At 45.7% G+C, this 19,868-nt stretch overlaps 1 protein-coding gene across 2 annotated transcripts in view; it reads right to left on the reverse strand.

Moving 5' to 3' along the window:
• Positions 1 to 1,145: 1,145 nt before the first annotated feature.
• Positions 1,146 to 19,868, reverse strand: part of LOC126253227 (trypsin beta-like) — a 112,753-nt gene continuing 94,030 nt past the window's right edge. The window contains exons 6-7 of one of the 2 annotated variants that reach the window (XM_049954415.1): positions 13,206 to 13,337; positions 1,146 to 1,783 (exon numbers count right to left, since the gene is read on the reverse strand). In XM_049954415.1, coding sequence (XP_049810372.1) covers positions 1,538 to 1,783; positions 13,206 to 13,337 — 378 coding nt within the window. In that variant the 3' untranslated portion in view covers positions 1,146 to 1,537. The remainder of the gene's footprint in view (positions 1,784 to 13,205; positions 13,338 to 19,868) is intronic. The other variant, XM_049954416.1, reaches the window with a different exon arrangement.

Here is a 19,868-nt window from a genome sequence, read left to right on the forward strand (position 1 = left end):
AAACCAGATGGCAGTTATAAGAGTTGAGGGACATGAAAGGGAAGCAGTGGTTGGGAAGGGAGTGAGACAGGGTTGTAGCCTATCCCCGATGTTATTCAATCTGTATATTGAGCAAGCAATAAAGGAAACAAAAAAAAAAAGTTCGGAGTAGGTATTAAAATCCATGGAGAAGAAATAAAAACTTTGAGGTTTTCTGATGACATTGTAATTCTGTCAGAGACAGCAAAGGACTTGGAAGAGCAGTTGAACAGAATGGACAGTGTCTTGAAAGGAGGGTATAAGATGAACATCAACAAAAGCAAAACGAAGTCGGGTGATGCTGAGGGAATTAGATTAGGAAATGAGACACTTAAAGTAGTAAAGGAGTTTTGCTATTTGGGGAGCAAAATAACTGATGATGGTCGAAGTAGAGAGGATATAAAATGTAGACTGGCAATGGTAAGGAAAGCATTTCTGAAGAAGAAAAATTTGTTAACATAGAGTACAGATTTAAATGTCAGGAAGTCGTTTCTGAAAGTATTTGTATGGAGTGTAGCCATGTATGGAAGTGAAACGTGGACGATAAATAGTTTAGACAAGAAGAGAATAGAAGCTTTCGAAATGTAGTGCTACAGAAGAATGCTGAAGGTTAGATGGGTAGATCACGCAACTGATGAGGAGGTATTGAATAGAATTGGGGAGAAGAGGAGCTTGTGGCACACCTTGACTAGAAGAAGGGATCGGTTGGTAGGACATGTTCTGAGACATCGAGGGATCACGAATTTAGTATTGGAGGGCAGCGTGGAGGGTAAAAATCGTAGAGGGAGACCAAGAAATGAATACACTAAGCAGATTCAGAAGGATGTAGGCTGCAGTAGGTACTGGGAGATGAAGAAGCTTGCACAGGATAGAGTAGCATGGAGAGCTGCATCAAACCAGTCTCAGGACTGAAGCCCACAACAACAGCAACCAGAGGTGCAGACGTTGAAGTGATTTAAATGTTGAAATGTATTAGCAGCATTAAACGTTCATATAAGGTTCAAAATTTAGTGAGTAGAGCAATGAGTGGTATAACGGACGTTTCATTTACTATATGTAGTAAAGAGTTACAGTGTTTCGTTATCAGGGTAAACATTTATGTACATCTTGTATTAGCTGCTTGCACATATATTTCGGTGCAACCAAATGCTGTACAATACTACACCATTTTAATAAAGAAACCCTTACTGAAAATACTAAAATCAAGATAATGTGAACAGTAGTCCACGAGTTGGCTGAATATGGATCCCGCCATTAGTCAGCTGAACGCGATGTTGGTTTCAATATAAGGATATCATGACGGTATATATTGTCTATGTTCTAAGGCAGTTTCACTCGTACCAGCATTAATGTATGACATTAGATGTAATAAAGTACATTAACAGCAGAAAATCGCATGCCCTTTTACTGATGAGAGAGCAGTAAACCTACATAAGACATCCATTTATGAGAGCCACAATTTTGTTGGTACAGAGACTGTCCCATGGGGTAGTACTTGGCAGTGAAACTGGCAGCAGAGTTAGACCCGGCTGGCCGCTCCCCACGCTGCCCACGTGGCTACGATGAAGCAGACGACGGCCAGCGTCTGGTAGCCTGGTGACGTCACTGACGCGGCGCCGGCTCTGGTCAGCGAATAGTTGAGGAAGTCGGCAAATTTGGACACGTCGGTGTACACGCCAGGGTAGTCTGGCAGACCGCAGTAGTAGCCAAAGCTGACTATTCCGGCAAGTGAACCATTACACACGAGTGGCCCACCACTGTCTCCCTGTGGAGAAGAATGAAGTAGTCAGTAAAAACCAAATATGAATAAATTTCATGAAGAAAACTACCTAATCATATTTTACCTCTAATATTGATTAAATATATGACTGTGTGACACTAACTAACCTTAAAAGCGCACCGTCACATTAACGGTTATAATAATATTTTAGACGATTTTAAATAAAGCAACATCTAAAGTAACTGAGGAAGATAAAAAAAAATGGTTCAAATGGCTCTGAGCACTATGGGACTTAACTTCTGAGGTCATTAGTCCCCTAGAACTTAGAACTACTTAAACCTAACTAACCTAAGGACATGACACACATCCATGCCCGAGGCAGGATTCGAACCTGCGACCGTAGCGGTCGCGCGGTTCCAGACCGTAGCGCCTAGAACCGCTCGGCCACTCCGGCCGGCGAGGAAGATAATCTGCGGCCCTACTTTCCTTGGAAAGATATCCCATAGCCACAAAAATCACATAACAGCTGAACATACAGTTTCCACTCTTTGCAAACAATGCAGTGCTAACATAGTTTAATCATTTCTCATAAAAGTTTCTTAAGTTCGAGTATTACTGTCAGAATAAAGTTACTTATAGTTTAATTGTTATCTTTTCATGAAGTTTAAATGTCACCCAAAGACAGAGAAGAGTGAGACACCACAAAAGAATTATCCACATAGGACGGAAATAGGTATATGTGATGTACAGACAAACAAATGATCACATTTTCAGAAAAATTGGATGGTTTATTCAAGAGAAAGAGCTTCACAGATGGGTGAGACAGTATTCCTTAGGTCCATTTCTGGGAATTACGCAAGCAACTATTTGGCTTGTCATTGGTTGACAGAGTTGTTGGACATCCTCCTGGGGAATATCGTGCCAAATTCTGTTTAACTGGCGATTTAGAGCATGAAAATTCCGATACGTATGGAGGCCCCCGCCCATAATGCTCAAAACGTTCTCAATTAGGGAGAGATCGGCCATCCTTGCTGGTCAACGTAGTGTTTGACAAGCACGAAGAAAAGCAGTGCAAACTCTCGCCGTGTGCGGGCGGGCATTATCTTGCTGAAACGTAGGCCCACGATGGCTTGCTAAGAAATGCAACAAACCGCAGCGTAGCATATCATCAACGTATCGGTATGCTCTAAGGTTGCCACGCATAGCAACCATAGGATCCTGATATGAAAAGAAATGGCAACTCAGACCCAAACTCCATTTTGTCAGGCCGTATGAAGGGGCGACAGACAAGTCTCCAGGCACGTCTTCGGCCTGGAATCTCACTGACTAGAGTAGAATTATTTTCAGTGATGAGTCCCGCTTCGAACCGAGATCTGATGACCAGATGACCAGCGAGGACATGTCTGGAGACGCCCCGGACAGCGGTGGGATACTAACCTCACTGTCGTCCACGATACGTCTCTTCAGTCAGGAGTAATGGTCTGGGGGGCCATTTCATTTCCTAGCAAAACCTCATTGGTTGTCATCCGCGACACCCTTACAGCACAGCAGTACGTCAGCGATCTTCTACGCCCCGTTATGTTGCACTTCACGGCAAGCCACCCTGAGCTTACATTTCAGCTAGATAATCCCGGCCCCCTCTCCCCCCGCACACGGTGAAAGTTTCTGCTTCTTGTCTTTGTGTACGCAAAACCATACCTTGACCAGCAACGTCGCCGGATCTAGCTCCAATTGAGAAAGTTAGCAGCTTTATAGGCAGGGCTTTCCAATCATCTCAGGATTCTGACGATATAATTCACCAATTGTACAGAATTTGGCATGATATCCCTGAAGAGGACATGCAACAACTCTGTCAATCAATACCAAGCCGAATAACTGCTTGCATTAGGGCCAGAGGTGGACCAACGCTCTATTGAGTTGGTCAATTTGTAAAGCTCTTTCCCTTCAATTAATCATCCAACTTTTTTCTGAAATTGTGGTCATTTGTCTATCTGTACATGTAAAGCACATTTACTCGTTTTCATCCCATTCGGATAATCTCTTCGTGGTACGTCGTCTTTATGGCTTACAGTGTTTACACGCTGCCCTCCAATACCAAATTGGTGATCCCTTGATGCCTCAGAGCATGTTCTACCAACCGATCCCTTCTTCTAGTAAAGTTGTGCCACAAACTTCTCTTCTTCCCAATCCTATTCAATACCTCCTCATTAGTTATACGATCTACCCATCTAATCTTCAGCATTCTTCTGTAGCACCACATTTCGAAAGCTTCTATTCTCTTCTTGTCCAAACTATTTAGCGTCCATATTTCACTTCCATACATGGTTACACTCCATACAAATACTTTCAGAAAGGACTTTCTGACACCTAGAAAAATAATGTCGATTTTGATCAGACGATGGCATATGCCACCTGGAGTGTAGTAGATTTACTGATAATGGTATCAACGTCGTCCGCCAACAGATAGCGCAATGGCAGATCTACCAGAGCGCTATCTGTGTCTGTCCTTTAATAAGGAATGCTCATAAGCAGAAGACTCAGTGTGGTTCAAAAGAGTGAAGCAAGCAGCCGATCATGCCATGGAGTCGTACTCGTGCTTCCTACAGGCAACTGAACGAGCTTGAAAAGGGTGAAAATGTTGTATTTCAAGTGCCTGGATGGTCCTTTCGCAGAATCGCCACACAAGTTGGACGTGTTGCGTCAGTTATGTAGAGATGCTGGTGGACACGTGCACATCCTCACAACTGCAGACAGGGTTCTGGACTTCCACGCAGCACAGACGCTCTAATGGCAGCAGTGGCAGATCTTACAGCTACCAAAGCACAGATAAGAGGGTTTCTGCGCCCAGACGCGTCAACACGAATCGGCTATTAGCAGTGGGAGTATGGGCATGCACACCTATAGACCATCTTCCGCTCAACTTTCGTTTGTGTGACACAACTCCTTGTTGTTGTTGTTGTTGTTGTTGTGGTCTTCAGTCCTGAGACTGGTTTGATGCAGCTCTCCATGCTACTCTATCCTGTGCAAGCTTCTTCATCTCCCAGTACCTACTGCAACCTACATCCTTCTGTATCTGTTTAGTGTATTCATCTCTTGGTCTCCCTCTACGATTTTTACCCTCCACGCTGCCCTCCAATACCAAATTGGTGATCCCTTGATGCCTCAGAGCATGTTCTACCGTCTGATCCCTTCTTCTAGTAAAGTTGTGCCACAAACTTCTCTTCTCCCCAATCCTATTCAATACCTCCTCATTAGTTATACGATCTACCCATCTAATCTTCAGCATTCTTCTGTAGCACCACATTTCGAAAGCTTCTATTCTCTTCTTGTCCAAACTATTTAGCGTCCATATTTCACTTCCATACATAGCTACACTCCATACAAATACTTTCAGAAAGGACTTTCTGACACTTAAATCTATACTCGATGTTATCAAATTTCTCTTCTTCAGAAACGCTTTCCTTGCCATTGCCAGTCTAAATTTTATATCCTCTCTACTTCGACCATCATCAGTTATTTTGCTGCCCAGATAGCAAAACTCCTTTACTACTTTACGTGTCTCATTTCCTAATCCAATTCCCTTAGCATCACCCGACTTGATTCGACTACATCCCATTATCCTCGTTTTGCTTTTGTTGGTGTTCATCTTATATCCTACCTTCAAGACACTGTCCATTCCGTTCAACTGCTCTTCCAAGTAATTTGCTGTCTCTGACAGAATTACAATGTCATCGTCGAACCTCAAAGTTTTTATTTCTTCTCCATGGATTTTAATACCTACTCCGAACTTTTCTTTTGTTTCCTTTATTGCTTGCTCAATGTACAGATTGAATAACATAGGGGAGAGGCTACAACCCTGTCTCACTCCCTATTTGTTATTGCGATTTTTTCCACCAGCGTAGTATTTTCACAGATCGCAGTACATACGAGTGTTGGAACTTAAATAGTGGCAACTATTTATTCACAGTCGATACAAAAGAGCTACATGTTTGCAGCTGTTACTGTCCTTCAAAGTAGTCACCAGCGTTGTGTAGAACCCGTTGCCAGCGATGTGGAAAGCGTAGTATACCGTTAGCAGAGTCTGTTCTTTTCATGGTGCGAATGGATCAGTCTGCTGCCTGTCGAATCTCTGGAACAGTTCTGAAGCGAATCCCACGTAGTGGTTCCTTCATCTTCGGAATCAAATCAAAGTCACAAGGACTTAAGGCCGAGGAGTATGGTGGATGGTACAGTACTTCTTAGTCCCATGGACAGAACAGAGCAGCCACAGCTTGCGCTGTATGCGTCCGCGCATTGTCGTGCAAAATGATGGGTGGGTTGCGCAGAAAGTGTCGCCGCTTCTTTCGCAAGGCTGGTTGCAGGTGATGCTCCAAAAACGAACAGTAAAACTGTGCATTGACGGTCTGCCATGGAGGATCGTAGTGCGTTAGGATAACACCATCATAGTCGTACACCATAACTTTCACCATACTGGGGCTGTGACGCACTTTCGACTTTCACGGCGATCCATAACGACGCCATTCGTTGGATTGGCGTTTAAGTTCTGGCTCCTACGATGTGGCCCATGTCTCATCCAGTGTTACGATACGTCGTAAGAAAGCCTCTCCTTCGCGCTCATAGCGCTCCAAGTGTGTCTGAATAGCATCGTAACGCATCCATTTCTGCATTTCCGTCAAGTCATGCGGAACCCATAGTGATGGAATTTTTCGCATGCCTAGCTGTTCCTTCAGGATGAGAAGCACAGTCGTATGCTCTAATCCGGTTTCGTGGGTGAGCTCACGAATCGTATGCCGTCGATCACTGTCCACTAACGCGGCAACAGCATGCACTTCTTCTTCAGAGACGCTAGGACGACCTGCCCGATGCATGTCTGCCAGTTTGCTGACTTTCGTTGAGGGCTTTTACCCAACCACTGTTTTGTACTGCAATGCCGATTCCCCGGACGCCTCTTGAAGACCTTGATGACACTGTTGTGCTGTACGACCTCTGACACATTCAATCTTGATCCAACTTCGTTGTTCCTGTTTCGAAAAGATAGTGACACCGTTACGTTAGACAGCTTGCTCACAAGTGACTGTGTTTCCTTCGATTGTGCGCACGCCGGCGACTTGGGACGGGCGAGGCCATTTGCTCGGAGGTAAGTTAGGTATGTCAACAACGTGTGCTATCAGCGACGATAGTAGCTTCCATTGCATAGTGTCTCCACAGCAGTGTTGCCACTATTTAAGTTCCAACTTATGTATATAGAAATGGCTCATAAATAGTCGCTAAATATACACGAAATATAGGAAAAACATTATCTACGAACGTCCGAAAATTGTGAATCACAGCATAGACCTGCACGGCGCAACTGGTGCCGTCAGAGCGTCACTTGGAAGATGGAGTGGCGCACTCGGTTCATGCACAATGTTGGTAGACCCGTTTTTGCCGTTCTCGTAAAAGAAAGGATATGTGTTGTTCCAACAAGATAATGCTCGCCCACACATTGCCCATGATCTCAACGTGCTCTGCAAGACGTGCAGCACTATCTCTGGACTTGTCTCCAATCAATGTGTGGGATATGATTTGGTGAGAAGTGACTCGTGCGACTCCTCAACCAACAACTCTTATAGAGCTGCGCAAACAGATCGAACAGGTGCGCCTATCGTATCCTAGAACAGCATTCACCATCTGAACGATCGACTGGATGCTAGAGTCAGCACCTGGATTGCCGCTCGTGGCGGCTACAACACGTACTAATATAGGTGTTTCAGCATCGGTCGATACCCGCACCTCAGAACCGCTTTTGCTATTCATCTGTAGACGTAAACATTTCATGTACTCCATATAAATTGTTGCAACAATAAATTTTAAGTGAATTGGAAACCGCTAAAAGGGTGTAACATTTTTTTCCCAGCAGTGTATTCCCTCCGCAACTTAACTAGACTCTGTTGTGTTGGCAGAAGAGCCAACACCGTGTTACAACTGGAGGCCGAAATGCACGCGTTTTAGCCCACGCAGCCTAGCGTGAGGAGAGAAGGACTATACTGACGTGATGTCTGGAACATGACAAGGAATGAGAATTCAGAAAGCGGACGTAATTAGTTTGATACTTAACTTTAATCCATTAATGATGAACGTCGCTCTTGACGGTACATGATTCACAGTATTATATGTTCAGGATACATAGTAACTGAATATGGCGCCTTGCTAGGTCGTAGCAAATGACGTAGCTGAAGGCTATGTTAAACTGTCGTCTCTGCAAATGAGAGCGCATGCAGGCAGTGAACCATCGCTAGCAAAGTCGGCTGTACAACTGGGGCGAGTGCTAGGGAGTCTCTCTAGACTAGACCTGCCGTGTGGTGGCGCTCGGTCTGCAATCCTGATAGTGGCGACACGCGGGTCCGACGTATACTACGGACCGCGGCCGATTTAAAGGCTACCACCTAGCAAGTGTGGTGTCTGGCGGTGACACCACAGACTCAATCCGTAAACTCTTTTCTACATAATGTAATGATTGTCTTTGTTGACATACACTCCTGGAAATGGAAAAAAGAACACATTGACACCGGTGTGTCAGACCCACCATACTTGCTCCGGACACTGCGAGAGGGCTGTACAAGCAATGATCACACGCACGGCACAGCGGACACACCAGGAACCGCGGTGTTGGCCGTCGAATGGCGCTAGCTGCGCAGCATTTGTGCACCGCCGCCGTCAGTGTCAGCCAGTTTGCCGTGGCATACGGAGCTCCATCGCAGTCTTTAACACTGGTAGCATGCCGCGACAGCGTGGACGTGAACCGTATGTGCAGTTGACGGACTTTGAGCGAGGGCGTATAGTGGGCATGCGGGAGGCCGGGTGGACGTACCGCCGAATTGCTCAACACGTGGGGCGTGAGGTCTCCACAGTACATCGATGTTGTCGCTAGTGGTCGGCGGAAGGTGCACGTGCCCGTCGACCTGGGACCGGACCGCAGCGACGCACGGATGCACGCCAAGACCGTAGGATCCTACGCAGTGCCGTAGGGGACCGCACCGCCACTTCCCAGCAAATTAGGGACACTGTTGCTCCTGGGGTATCGGCGAGGACCATTCGCAACCGTCTCCATGAAGCTGGGCTACGGTCCCGCACACCGTTAGGCCGTCTTCCGCTCACGCCCCAACATCGTGCAGCCCGCCTCCAGTGGTGTCGCGACAGGCGTGAATGGAGGGACGAATGGAGACGTGTCGTCTTCAGCGATGAGAGTCGCTTCTGCCTTGGTGCCAATGATGGTCGTATGCGTGTTTGGCGCCGTGCAGGTGAGCGCCACAATCAGGACTGCATACGACCGAGGCACACAGGGCCAACACCCGGCATCATGGTGTGGGGAGCGATCTCCTACACTGGCCGTACACCACTGGTGATCGTCGAGGGGACACTGAATAGTGCACGGTACATCCAAACCGTCATCGAACCCATCGTTCTACCATTCCTAGACCGGCAAGGGAACTTGCTGTTCCAACAGGACAATGCACGTCCGCATGTATCCCGTGCCACCCAACGTGCTCTAGAAGGTGTAAGTCAACTACCCTGGCCAGCAAGATCTCCGGATCTGTCCCCCATTGAGCATGTTTGGGACTGGATGAAGCGTCGTCTCGCGCGGTCTGCACGTCCAGCACGAACGCTGGTCCAACTGAGGCGCCAGGTGGAAATGGCATGGCAAGCCGTTCCACAGGACTACATCCAGCATCTCTACGATCGTCTCCATGGGAGAATAGCAGCCTGCATTGCTGCGAAAGGTGGATATACACTGTACTGGTGCCGACATTGTGCATGCTCTGTTGCCTGTGTCTATGTGCCTGTGGTTCTGTCAGTGTGATCATGTGATGTATCTGACCCCAGGAATGTGTCAATAAAGTTTCCCCTTCCTGGGACAATGAATTCACGGTGTTCTTATTTCAATTTCCAGGAGTGTAGTTATGAAGTTTTTAATAGTGACACTCAAACAAATTTTAGGAATCTGGTCAGAAATATGTTACAGGTAGAATGATTTGGATCAATGATAATCTATATGCATCCGTAAATGAAACTATATTGGTAAAGCACCACGCAAAAGATAGTGGCCGACGTCACTTACAATACTAAAGGAAAAAATAAATTACTTTGAGACGATGTTCGAAACGCTGCATCGGCATCGGCAAGTAGTAGATGCTTTTAGACTCAGCGTTTAATGCTTCACACATGGCTCTTCTCGTAATTAACTAAAACCACGAAGCACTATCTCAGCATTCCAGTTCTTTACCAGCGGTGGCAACGGTCATTCGAGACAACAGTAAGTTTCAGCCTCGAATTCAAACCGACATGCATTCACTACAATGGCTGACAGCACATCGTCGTCCGTTGGCACGCTCTCAACGCCACTTCCACCTTCTCCATTGGCGTGCTTTTGCCTCCTTAACACAGAGATGCTTTCCTCCAGTTTTTCAAAAAATGGTTCAAATGGCTCTGAGCACTATGGGACTTAACATCTGAGGTCATCAGTCCCCTAGAACTTAGAACTACTTAAACCTAAATAACCTAAGGACATCACACACACCCATGCCCGAGGCAGGATTCGAACCTGCGACCGTAGCGGTCGCGCGATTCCACACTGAAGCGCCTAGAACCGCTCGGCCACACTGGCGGGCTCCAGTTTTTCTTATTATATAGTTACAATTATATCGATGCTATACACGGATTAGCAACAATATACACTGACGGAAAAAACAACGCAACATCAAGAAATAAATAATGCAGCGTAATGATCTTTCAGGAATACATTTGTCTAGGTAACATATTCAAATTATTGACATTGCGAGATCAAAGGTTAATGCAAATTTGAAATGCTGGTACATTAATAATCAGTGTAATCGACAGAATGTTGAATGCAAGCACGCAAAGGTGCATGCATTGTGTTGTACATGTGCCGGATGTCAGTTTGTGGGATGGAATGCCATGCCCGTTGGCACTTGGTTGGTTAATGCAGGGACGCTTAGTGCTGGTTCTGGATGATGGATGATGCTGAAGTTTTCGTCTGATGAAATCCCTTATGTGCTCGATTGGATCTGGTGATTGAGCAGGCCAAGATAACATATCGACACTCTGAAGAGCGTATTGGGTTCCAACAGCGGTATGTGGGCGTACGTTATCCTGTTGGAAAACACCCCCTGGAATGCTTTTCATGAATGGCAGCACAACGTGTTTGGATCATCAAATTGACGTACAGAGTTGCAGTCAAGGTGCGCTGGATAACCACGGGAGTCTCCTGCTGTCATACAAAATCGCACCCCACACCATAACGCCAGTTGTAGGTCCAATGCGCCTAGCACTTAAGAGATGTTGGTTGCAGGCCCCAAACTGGCCCCGTTCTTGCCAACACATGGCCATCACTGGCACCGAGGCAGGACCAGCATCCATCAGAAAACACAACAAACCCCCACCCTGCCCTCCAATGAGCTCTCGCTTAGCATCACTAAAGTCGTAAATGGCAGTGGTTTGGTATCAGTGGAATACACGCTGCAGGGCATCTAGCTCAGAACTGTCCATCAAGTAACCGATTTGTAACCGTTCGTTTTGTCACTGTGGTGCCAACTTCGGCTCAAATTGCTGACGCAGATGCAGTACACTGCGGCAGAGTCATAAGCTAAACTAGATGGTCTTCCCTCTCGATAGTATCACGTTGACATCCGGAACCCGTTCTTCCCGTGATCACCGCCGCCAGCAATCACGTACAGTGGCTAAATTCTTGCAAAGCCTTTCTGCAGTATTGCAGAAGGAATACCCAGCTTCTCGTAGCCTTATTACACGACCTCGCTCAAACTCAATGACGTACTGACAATGGCGTCTTTGTCCCCTTAAAGGCATTTTTGACTAACATCAACTAACCACATCCAATCTCAAAAGTAAGTAACGCTCACGACCGTAACAGCGTGTATTTAAAACCAACCTGATTTGCATCCTCGTAGTGACGCTACTAGCGGCACTCTTATGCAATTGGGGCGAAATTTGAGTATACGTCTTGTTGTGGATTGGCAGGAGAGCCAACCCACGAAGTTTAGAGGAAGCCGAAAGGCACGCGTTTAAGCTCACGCAGGCTGGCGTGAGGTCTGGAACAGGATAAGGAATTCAGACTAAAAAAAAAGGATGTAGCTGGTGGAATACTTAACTATAATCCATTAATGTTGAACGTAGCTCTTGTCTGTACATTATTTACAATATCAATAGTAACTGAACATGGCGCCTTGCTAGGTCGTAGCACCGAGCGAGGTGGCGCAGTGGTTAGACACTGGACTCGCATTCGGGAGGACGACGGTTCAATCCCGCGTCCGGCCATCCTGATTTAGGTTTTCCGTGATTTTCCTAAATCGCTCCAGGCAAATGGTTCCTTTCAAAGGGCACGGTCGACTTCCTTCCCCGTCCTTCCCTAATCCGATGAGACCGATGACCTCGCTGTCTGGTCTCCTTCCCCAAACCAACCAACCAACCTAGGTCGTAGCAAATGACGTAGCTGAAGGCTATGCTAACTATCGTCTCGGCAAATGAGAGCGTATTTTGTCAGTGAACCATCGCTAGCAAAGTCGGTTGTACAACTAGGGCGAGTGCTAGGAAGTCTCTCTAGACCTGCCGTGTGGCGGCGCTCGGTCTGCAATCTCTGATAGTGGCGACACGCGGGACCGACGTATACTAACGGACCGCGGCCGATTTAAAGGCTACCACCTAGCAAGTGTGGTGTCTGGCGGTGACACCACACATCTTTCATATGTATAAACACGCCTTTCAACTTTCGTTTTTGTCGCACAATTCCTTTTTGATGTTACAACTTTTTCCCGCCAGTGTAATATTTTCACAGATTACGTTACATATATAGAAATGGTTCGTAAATAGTTACTAAATGTGCACGAAATATAGGAAAAACATTATCTATGAACGTCTGTAAATTATGAATGACGAAAACGTCGATGTTACAGAGTGGCAGGACGCGCCTACGGACTGGGGGGGTGGAATATAGTATGCAAAAACTGTTTGAAATATATTTCATATAGGTATAGTGGACAGTAATTACAGGTAATAGTGCACGAGTAGTGGTAAGTACAGCAGGTTTTTTTAGTGGATGCTGTCGTAATTAACAGCAGTAATCACTGTGGTATGGTAAACAGTAACCTATTAGCTGTAGTAGTACATGTAATTTCATTAGATACCGATGCACAGAAAACAATACTAACTTTAGATAGTAGTGATGTGAAAGAGAGAGCTTAAATTGTACGTAACGGGTAAGAACTGAAGAAATAAATTATTAAATAATAAATAATCTATGGGTATTTCTGTGAGAAGTGTGCTGAAGATGAAATATATTGCGTCATCATCTACTCGAAGAAATCTATGACGGAAGTGGGACACACGTCGTGATTACTACGAGGACTTAACACGTGCGAAGGGACTATTATCTATATAAGGACAGTAGACTCACCTGGCAGGAGTCTTGGTTGCTCACTCCTCCAGCACACAGCATTCCTTCCAGTACGAGCAGCTTCGTGCTGCAAATCGCTATGTCCGTCACATTCACTGTCACGTACTTCAGCTCATTTGAAGTTTGCCCATGCTGCAGAAATAAGATATCAAGCTTATAGCAGCACACTATAGCACACCACAGAGGCATAACACTGAGACTGTACAATTCATCGGCCTTTTCCAAGCGTAAGACGTGCAAGAAGCGATCCACAGGCCAATATGATGTTTGAAGCTTACTGGAAGATTAAAACAGTGTTCCGAACCGGGACTCGAACCTGAAACTTTTGAATTTTTTGCGAAAATCCTGTACAGGCAGAGCTAAACTACTGTCCTTTCAAAATTGCTACACCATGATGATGACGTGCCACACACGCGAAATTTAACCGACAGGAAGAAGATGCCGGAGCGATTAGCTTTTCAGAGCATTCACACAAGGTTGGCGGCGGTGGCAACACCTACAACGTGCTGACATGAGGAAAGTTTCCAACCGATTTCTCATACACAAACAGCATTTGACCGGCGTTGCTCGGTGAAACGTTGTTGTGATGCTGCGTGTAAGGAGGAGTCAACAGATGGGGACGTTTGCGAGACAACAACTATCTGCACGAACAGTTCGACGACGTTTGCAGCAGCATCGACTGTCAGCTCGGAGACCATGGCTGCAGTTACCCTTGACGCTGCATCACAGACAGGAGCGCCTGCGATGGTGTACTCAACGACGAACCTGGGTGCACGAATAGCAAAAAGTCATTTTTTCGGATAAATCCAGGTTCTGTTTACAGCACCATGATGGTCGCATCCGTGTTTGGCGACATCGTGGTGAGCGCACATTGGAAGCGTGTATTCGTCATCGCCATACTGGCCTATCACCCGGCGTGATAGTATGGGGTTCCATTGGTTACACGTCTCGGTCACCTCTTGTTCGCATTGACGGCAATTTGAACAGTGGACCTTACATTTCAGATGTGTTACGACCCATGGTTCTACCCTGCGAAACCCTACAGGATAATGCATGACCGCATGTTGCAGGTCCTGTACGGGCCTTTCTGGATACAGAAAATGTTCGACTGCTGCCCTGGCCAGCACATTCTCCAGATCTCTCACCAGTCGAAAACGTCTGATCGATGGTGGCCGAGCAACTGGCTCGTCACAATACGCCAGTCACTACTCTTGATGAACTGTGGTACCGTGTTGAAGTTGCATGGGTACCTGTACATGTACACGCCATCCAAGCTCTGTTTGACACAATGTCGAGTTGTATCAAGGCCGTTATTACGGCCAGAGGTGGTTGCTCTGGGTACTGATTTCTCAGGATCTATGCACCCAAATTGCGTGAAAATGTAATCACATGTCAGTTTTAGTATAATATATTTGTCCAATGAATACCCGTTTATCATCTGCATTTCTTCTTGGTGTAGCAATTTTAATGGCCAGTAGTGTACATAGGAGCGATTTACGACTCGCTCCCACAGCTTTACTTTCAGGACTACAAGGGTGATGATGATGATGATGTTTGGTTTGTGGGGCGCTCAATTGCACAGTTATCAGCGCCTGTACAAAGTTCCAATCTTGACACACTCCATACTCGCCACTTTCATGAATGCTCAGGACTACAATTCGCGCAAGGTACTGCGCCTGTGGTCGGCGGTATTGCAATCGACAGCGATTGTGTCAAAGACATCGCAAGGTCAGGTGACCTCTTCGACAAGTTATCTGAAGAATGTGAAGTGACGGGCAGGTGGCGTACAGAAGTGGACGTTCCGAGTGGAGAGACACTCATGTGTTTACGAGTCACTCAGACGGAAATGCTGCCGACAGCAGTTCAAATGGCTCTGAACACTATGGGACTTAACATCTGAGGTCATCAGTCCACTAGACTTAGAACTACACTACTGGCCATTAAAATTGCTACATCAAGAAGAAATGCAGATGATAAAAGGGTATTCATTGAACAAATGTATTATACTGGAACTGACATGTGATTACATTTTCACGCTATTTTAAGTGCATAGATCCTGAGAAATCAGTACCCAGAACAACCACCTCTGGCCGTAATAACGGCCTTGATACGTCTAGGCATTGAGTCAAACAGAGCTTGGATGGCGTGTACAGGTACAGCTGCCCATCCAGTTTCAACACGATACCACAGTTCATCAAGAGTAGTGACTGGCGTATTGTGACTAACCAGTTGCTCGGCCACCATTGACCAGACGTCTTCAATTAGTGAGAGATCTGGAGAATGTGCTGGCCAGGGCAGCAGTCGAACATTTTCTGTATCCAGAAAGGCCCGTACAGGACCTGCAACATGCGGTAGGTCATTATCCTGCTGAAATTTTGCGTTCCGCAGGCATCGAATGAAGGGTAGAGGCCCGGGTTCTAACACATCTCAAATGTAAGGTCCACTGTTCAAAGTGCCGTTAATGCGAACAAGAGGTGACCGTGACGTGTAACCAATGGCACTCCATACCATCACGCCGGCTGATACGCCAGTATGGCGATGACGACTACACGCTTCCCATGTGCGTTAACCGCGATGTCGCCAAACACGGATGCGACCATCATTATGCTGTAAAAAGAACGTGGATTCGTCCGAAAAAATGACGTTTTGTCATTCGTGCACCCAGGTTCGTCGTTGAGTACGCCATCGCAGGCTCTCCTGTTTGTGATGCAGCGTCAAGGGTAACCGCAGCCATGGTCTCCGAGCTGACAGTCCATGGTGCTGCAAACGTCGTCGAATTGTTCGTGCAGATAGTTGTTGTCTTGCAAATGTCCCCATCTGTTGACTCATGGATCGAGACGTGGCTGTACGATCCGTTACTGCCATGCGGATAAGATGCCTGTCATCTCGACTGCTAGAGATACGAGGCCGTTGGGATCCGGCACGGCGTTCCGTATTACCCTCCTGAACCCACCGATTCCATATTCTGCTAACAGTCATTGGATCTCGACCAACGCGAGCAGCAATGTTGTGATTCCATAAACCGCAATCGCGATAGGCTACAATCCGACCTTTACCAAAGTCGGAAACGTGATGGTACGCATTTCTCCTCCTTACACGAGGCATCACAACAACGTTTCACCAGGCAACGCCGGTCAACTGCTGCTTGTGTACGAGAAATCGGTTGGTAACTTACCTCATGTCAGCACGTTGTAGGTGTCGCCACTGGCGCCAACCTTGTGTGAATGCTCTGAAAAGCTAATCATTTGCATATCACAGCATCTTCTTCCTGTTGGTTAAATTTCGCGCCTGTAGCACATCTTCGTGGTGTAGCAATTTTAATGGCCAGTAGTGTACTTAAACCTAACTAACCTAAGGACATCACACACATCCATGCCCGAGGCAGGATTCGAACCTGCGACCGTAGTAGCAGCGCAGTTCCGGGCTGAACCGCCTAGAACCGCTGAGCAACTGCGGCCGGCCAGGGTGTTAGCTCTTGGGGGATGGGCAAATGGTTTCTGCGCCGTCGAACAGTACCGCGTTTACCTGCACTGCGGTAAACGGACTCGTAGTTAATATTTGCTGGCGTTACACTAATGTTCGAGTCCTTTCTAGACGGGAACAAATTTTTCCAGATACATATTGCGGCGTACGACTGAGCCTACCTCTACGTGTGTGTTCACAAGAAAGTAACAGCCACATTCAACAAGCAGTGCTGCGCTGCGGGCACTCTCATGTGATGCTTGTCGGGTCATTTTGAATTGGACGATGTTATGGTGTTGGGACCTGGGTTCGGAGTGTGTTTTACGGTACACTGCTGTTAAACATCACCGACTTCTGGCTGCATACGTTCTTGCTTTTCCGTCTTAGTCTAAAGATTAACGCCACCGGAATACTTAATCTGAACAGTAATTATTTCTATTTCCTTAGAGATACACAAGGATTACAGTAGTTCATCCGAGATGATGTATCGTATATTGCGATGCCTGTCTGGTTCAATATTATTGAACTTCTTGTTTCCTATTTGTGGCACAAAGTAAGATTGTGGTCTACGATTTTTACTGTCGTGGCTAACATACAGCTTACCAAGTAAACACGGCTTGCGTTAAGTCTGAGATTTACTCTAGATATTTTTGAGGTGAGATTAGAAGTGTTGAATGTCTCGCTGGACTTTATTATGATTTTTTTGAGCTATTGCGCCTCACCTTAAAACATTTTGCAATCTGTCTGGATGTCCTTGAAAAGTTACTGTCACGGAGTAAGCGCTACTGTTAGTTCTGGCATGTGTATGACCTAACGCCGTTAGCCTGTATCTAAAATATGCATGTTTTAGGAAACATAATGCATTATGTTCAAAGGTATATTTTGAACCTGGGTTATATTGTAATGAAAGAGGACGTCAGTAGCTCCACTGATCGTTAAGAAATGTTTGGCATATGAGAAATGTATGACGTAAAGGGTGCTGCGACTTCGATAGATCAAATTATCTTCCATCCAGCCTGTCATTTTTTGTAACCTTGTTATTGTTCTACTGAAAGGTTCTGTATTTTTTATTAACATGATTAAACAGTCTTTACCTAATGTTTTTCCTTTTTTTTGTTATATTTTTGCACTGAGGAGATAAAAGTCTTGTGGTAACGATATGAACGTATGTTACGGAGGTAGTACCGCGTACGCCGCGTACGTAAAGTATATAAGGGCACTGCACTGGCGGAGCTGTTGTTTGTACTTGGATGATTCATGTGAAAGGAGTTCCGACGTGATTATGGTCGCACGATGGGAACCAACAAACACTGAACCCGGAATGGTATTGGAGCTAGCCGCATGAGACATTCCATTCGCAAATCGTTAGGGAATTCAATATTCCGAGAATCACAGTTGCAAGAGTGTGCCAAGAATACCAGATTTCAGGCATTACTTCTCATCAAGGGCAACGGAGTGGCCGACGGCCTTTACCTGACGATCGAGAGCATCGGCGTTCCCGTAGGGTTGTCAGTGATAACAGACAAGCAACACTGCGTGAATAACCGTAGAAATCAATGTGGGACGTACGATGAACGTATCCCTTAGGACAGTATGACGAACATGAGTGCCTTTGCTGACAGGACAACAGCTGCAGCGCCTCTCCAACGTTAGTGACCATTTCGGTTTGAGTCTACACGACAGGAAAACTGTCACCTGGTCATATGAGTCCCGATTTCAGTTGGTAAAAGCTGATCGTAGGGTTCGTGTGTGGTGCAGACCCAACGATGCTACAGACCCAAGTTGTCAACAAGGCACTGTGCAAGCTGCTGGTAGCTCCACAATAACGTGGACTGTGTTTACATGGGATGGACTGCGTCTTCTGTCCCAACTGGACCAGCCATTGACCTGAAATGGATATGTTCGGCTAATTGGACAACATTTGTAGCCATTCGTGGAGTTCATGATACCAAACAACATTGGAATTTTTATGGATAACAATGCGCCATGTCGCCAGGCCACATCTGTTTTCGATTGGTTTGAAAAACATTTTGGACAAATTGAGCGAATGATTTGGCCGACCACATCACCCGATGTGAATCCCATCAAACGTTTATGGGACATAGTCGAGAGGTAAGTTCGTGCATAAAATCCTGTACTGGCAACACTTTCGCAATTATGGACGGCTATAGAGGCAGCACGGCTCAATATTTCTGCAAGGGACTTCGAGCGACTTGTTCAGTCCATGCCACGTCGAGTTGCTGCATTATGCCGGGCAAACGGAGGTCAGACACGAGATATCCCATGACTTTTGTCACCTCAGTGTATGCTTCTTGTTGTAGAACTTGTGTCTGCTGTATTTACACTACAGGAAACTGTTTTAAAGTTGTTGAGACGTTGTGGAAATTTTTCTGAATTTTTGCGAGGTATTCATTGTTAAAGATATTAGGCAATATCTGTGAACTGCAGTGTTACATTGATATTAAAAACTTCTTGAACTGATATTTTGTGAGTAACGATTTTCTATTCTGTATAACATATAAACGTTTGTTAATTTGGAGGGTTATTTATTCTTGTAATGAATAAACTATTTTATATATATGTTGTATAAAATTGATGATGTAAGGGAGCCTCTGATTGCACTTATACTCCTATCTGCCAGCTCAGTAAGACACAGTGATTTGAATAGGGTGCTTAGACTAATTAAGGGCACCGTATGCAGGAGAACTTCTGTGAAGTTGGAAGGTAGGAGATATGGTAACGGTGGAAGTAAAGCTGTGAGTGCGTAGGCATGCCTGGATAGCTCAGGCAGGTGTTCCGGATTCAAGACCTGGTCAAGCACACAATTTTTATCGCCTCTCAAAAGAGGGTACACTCCGCTGCAGGCTAAAAAATCGTTCTGGAAGATGACACTTGACTTACGTCATTGCCCAACTTAAACCCAATGTTGAATTTTATTGATATTATCACCACCTCTGTGTCAGACCGAGAACTTTCTAATTTCCTTTGTTTCGCATATATAAAGTCATATATTCAAAGTCATGTAGATGAAGTTGCGTAACAATAAGAAAATATATGAAAGTATTATGTAGAAAAAACTGCATATAATATATAACATTCACCCTCTTCAATGATATACTGTCGTATGTTAGGCATGGTTAATAACTTTGTTTGCGTTCACAGCATGTCAATGACTGACCTGTCTCCTTTTTAGTTGCTATA

This window comes from Schistocerca nitens, chromosome 4 (genome assembly GCF_023898315.1).
Source record: "Schistocerca nitens isolate TAMUIC-IGC-003100 chromosome 4, iqSchNite1.1, whole genome shotgun sequence".
Classification (NCBI taxonomy): domain Eukaryota; kingdom Metazoa; phylum Arthropoda; class Insecta; order Orthoptera; family Acrididae; genus Schistocerca; species Schistocerca nitens.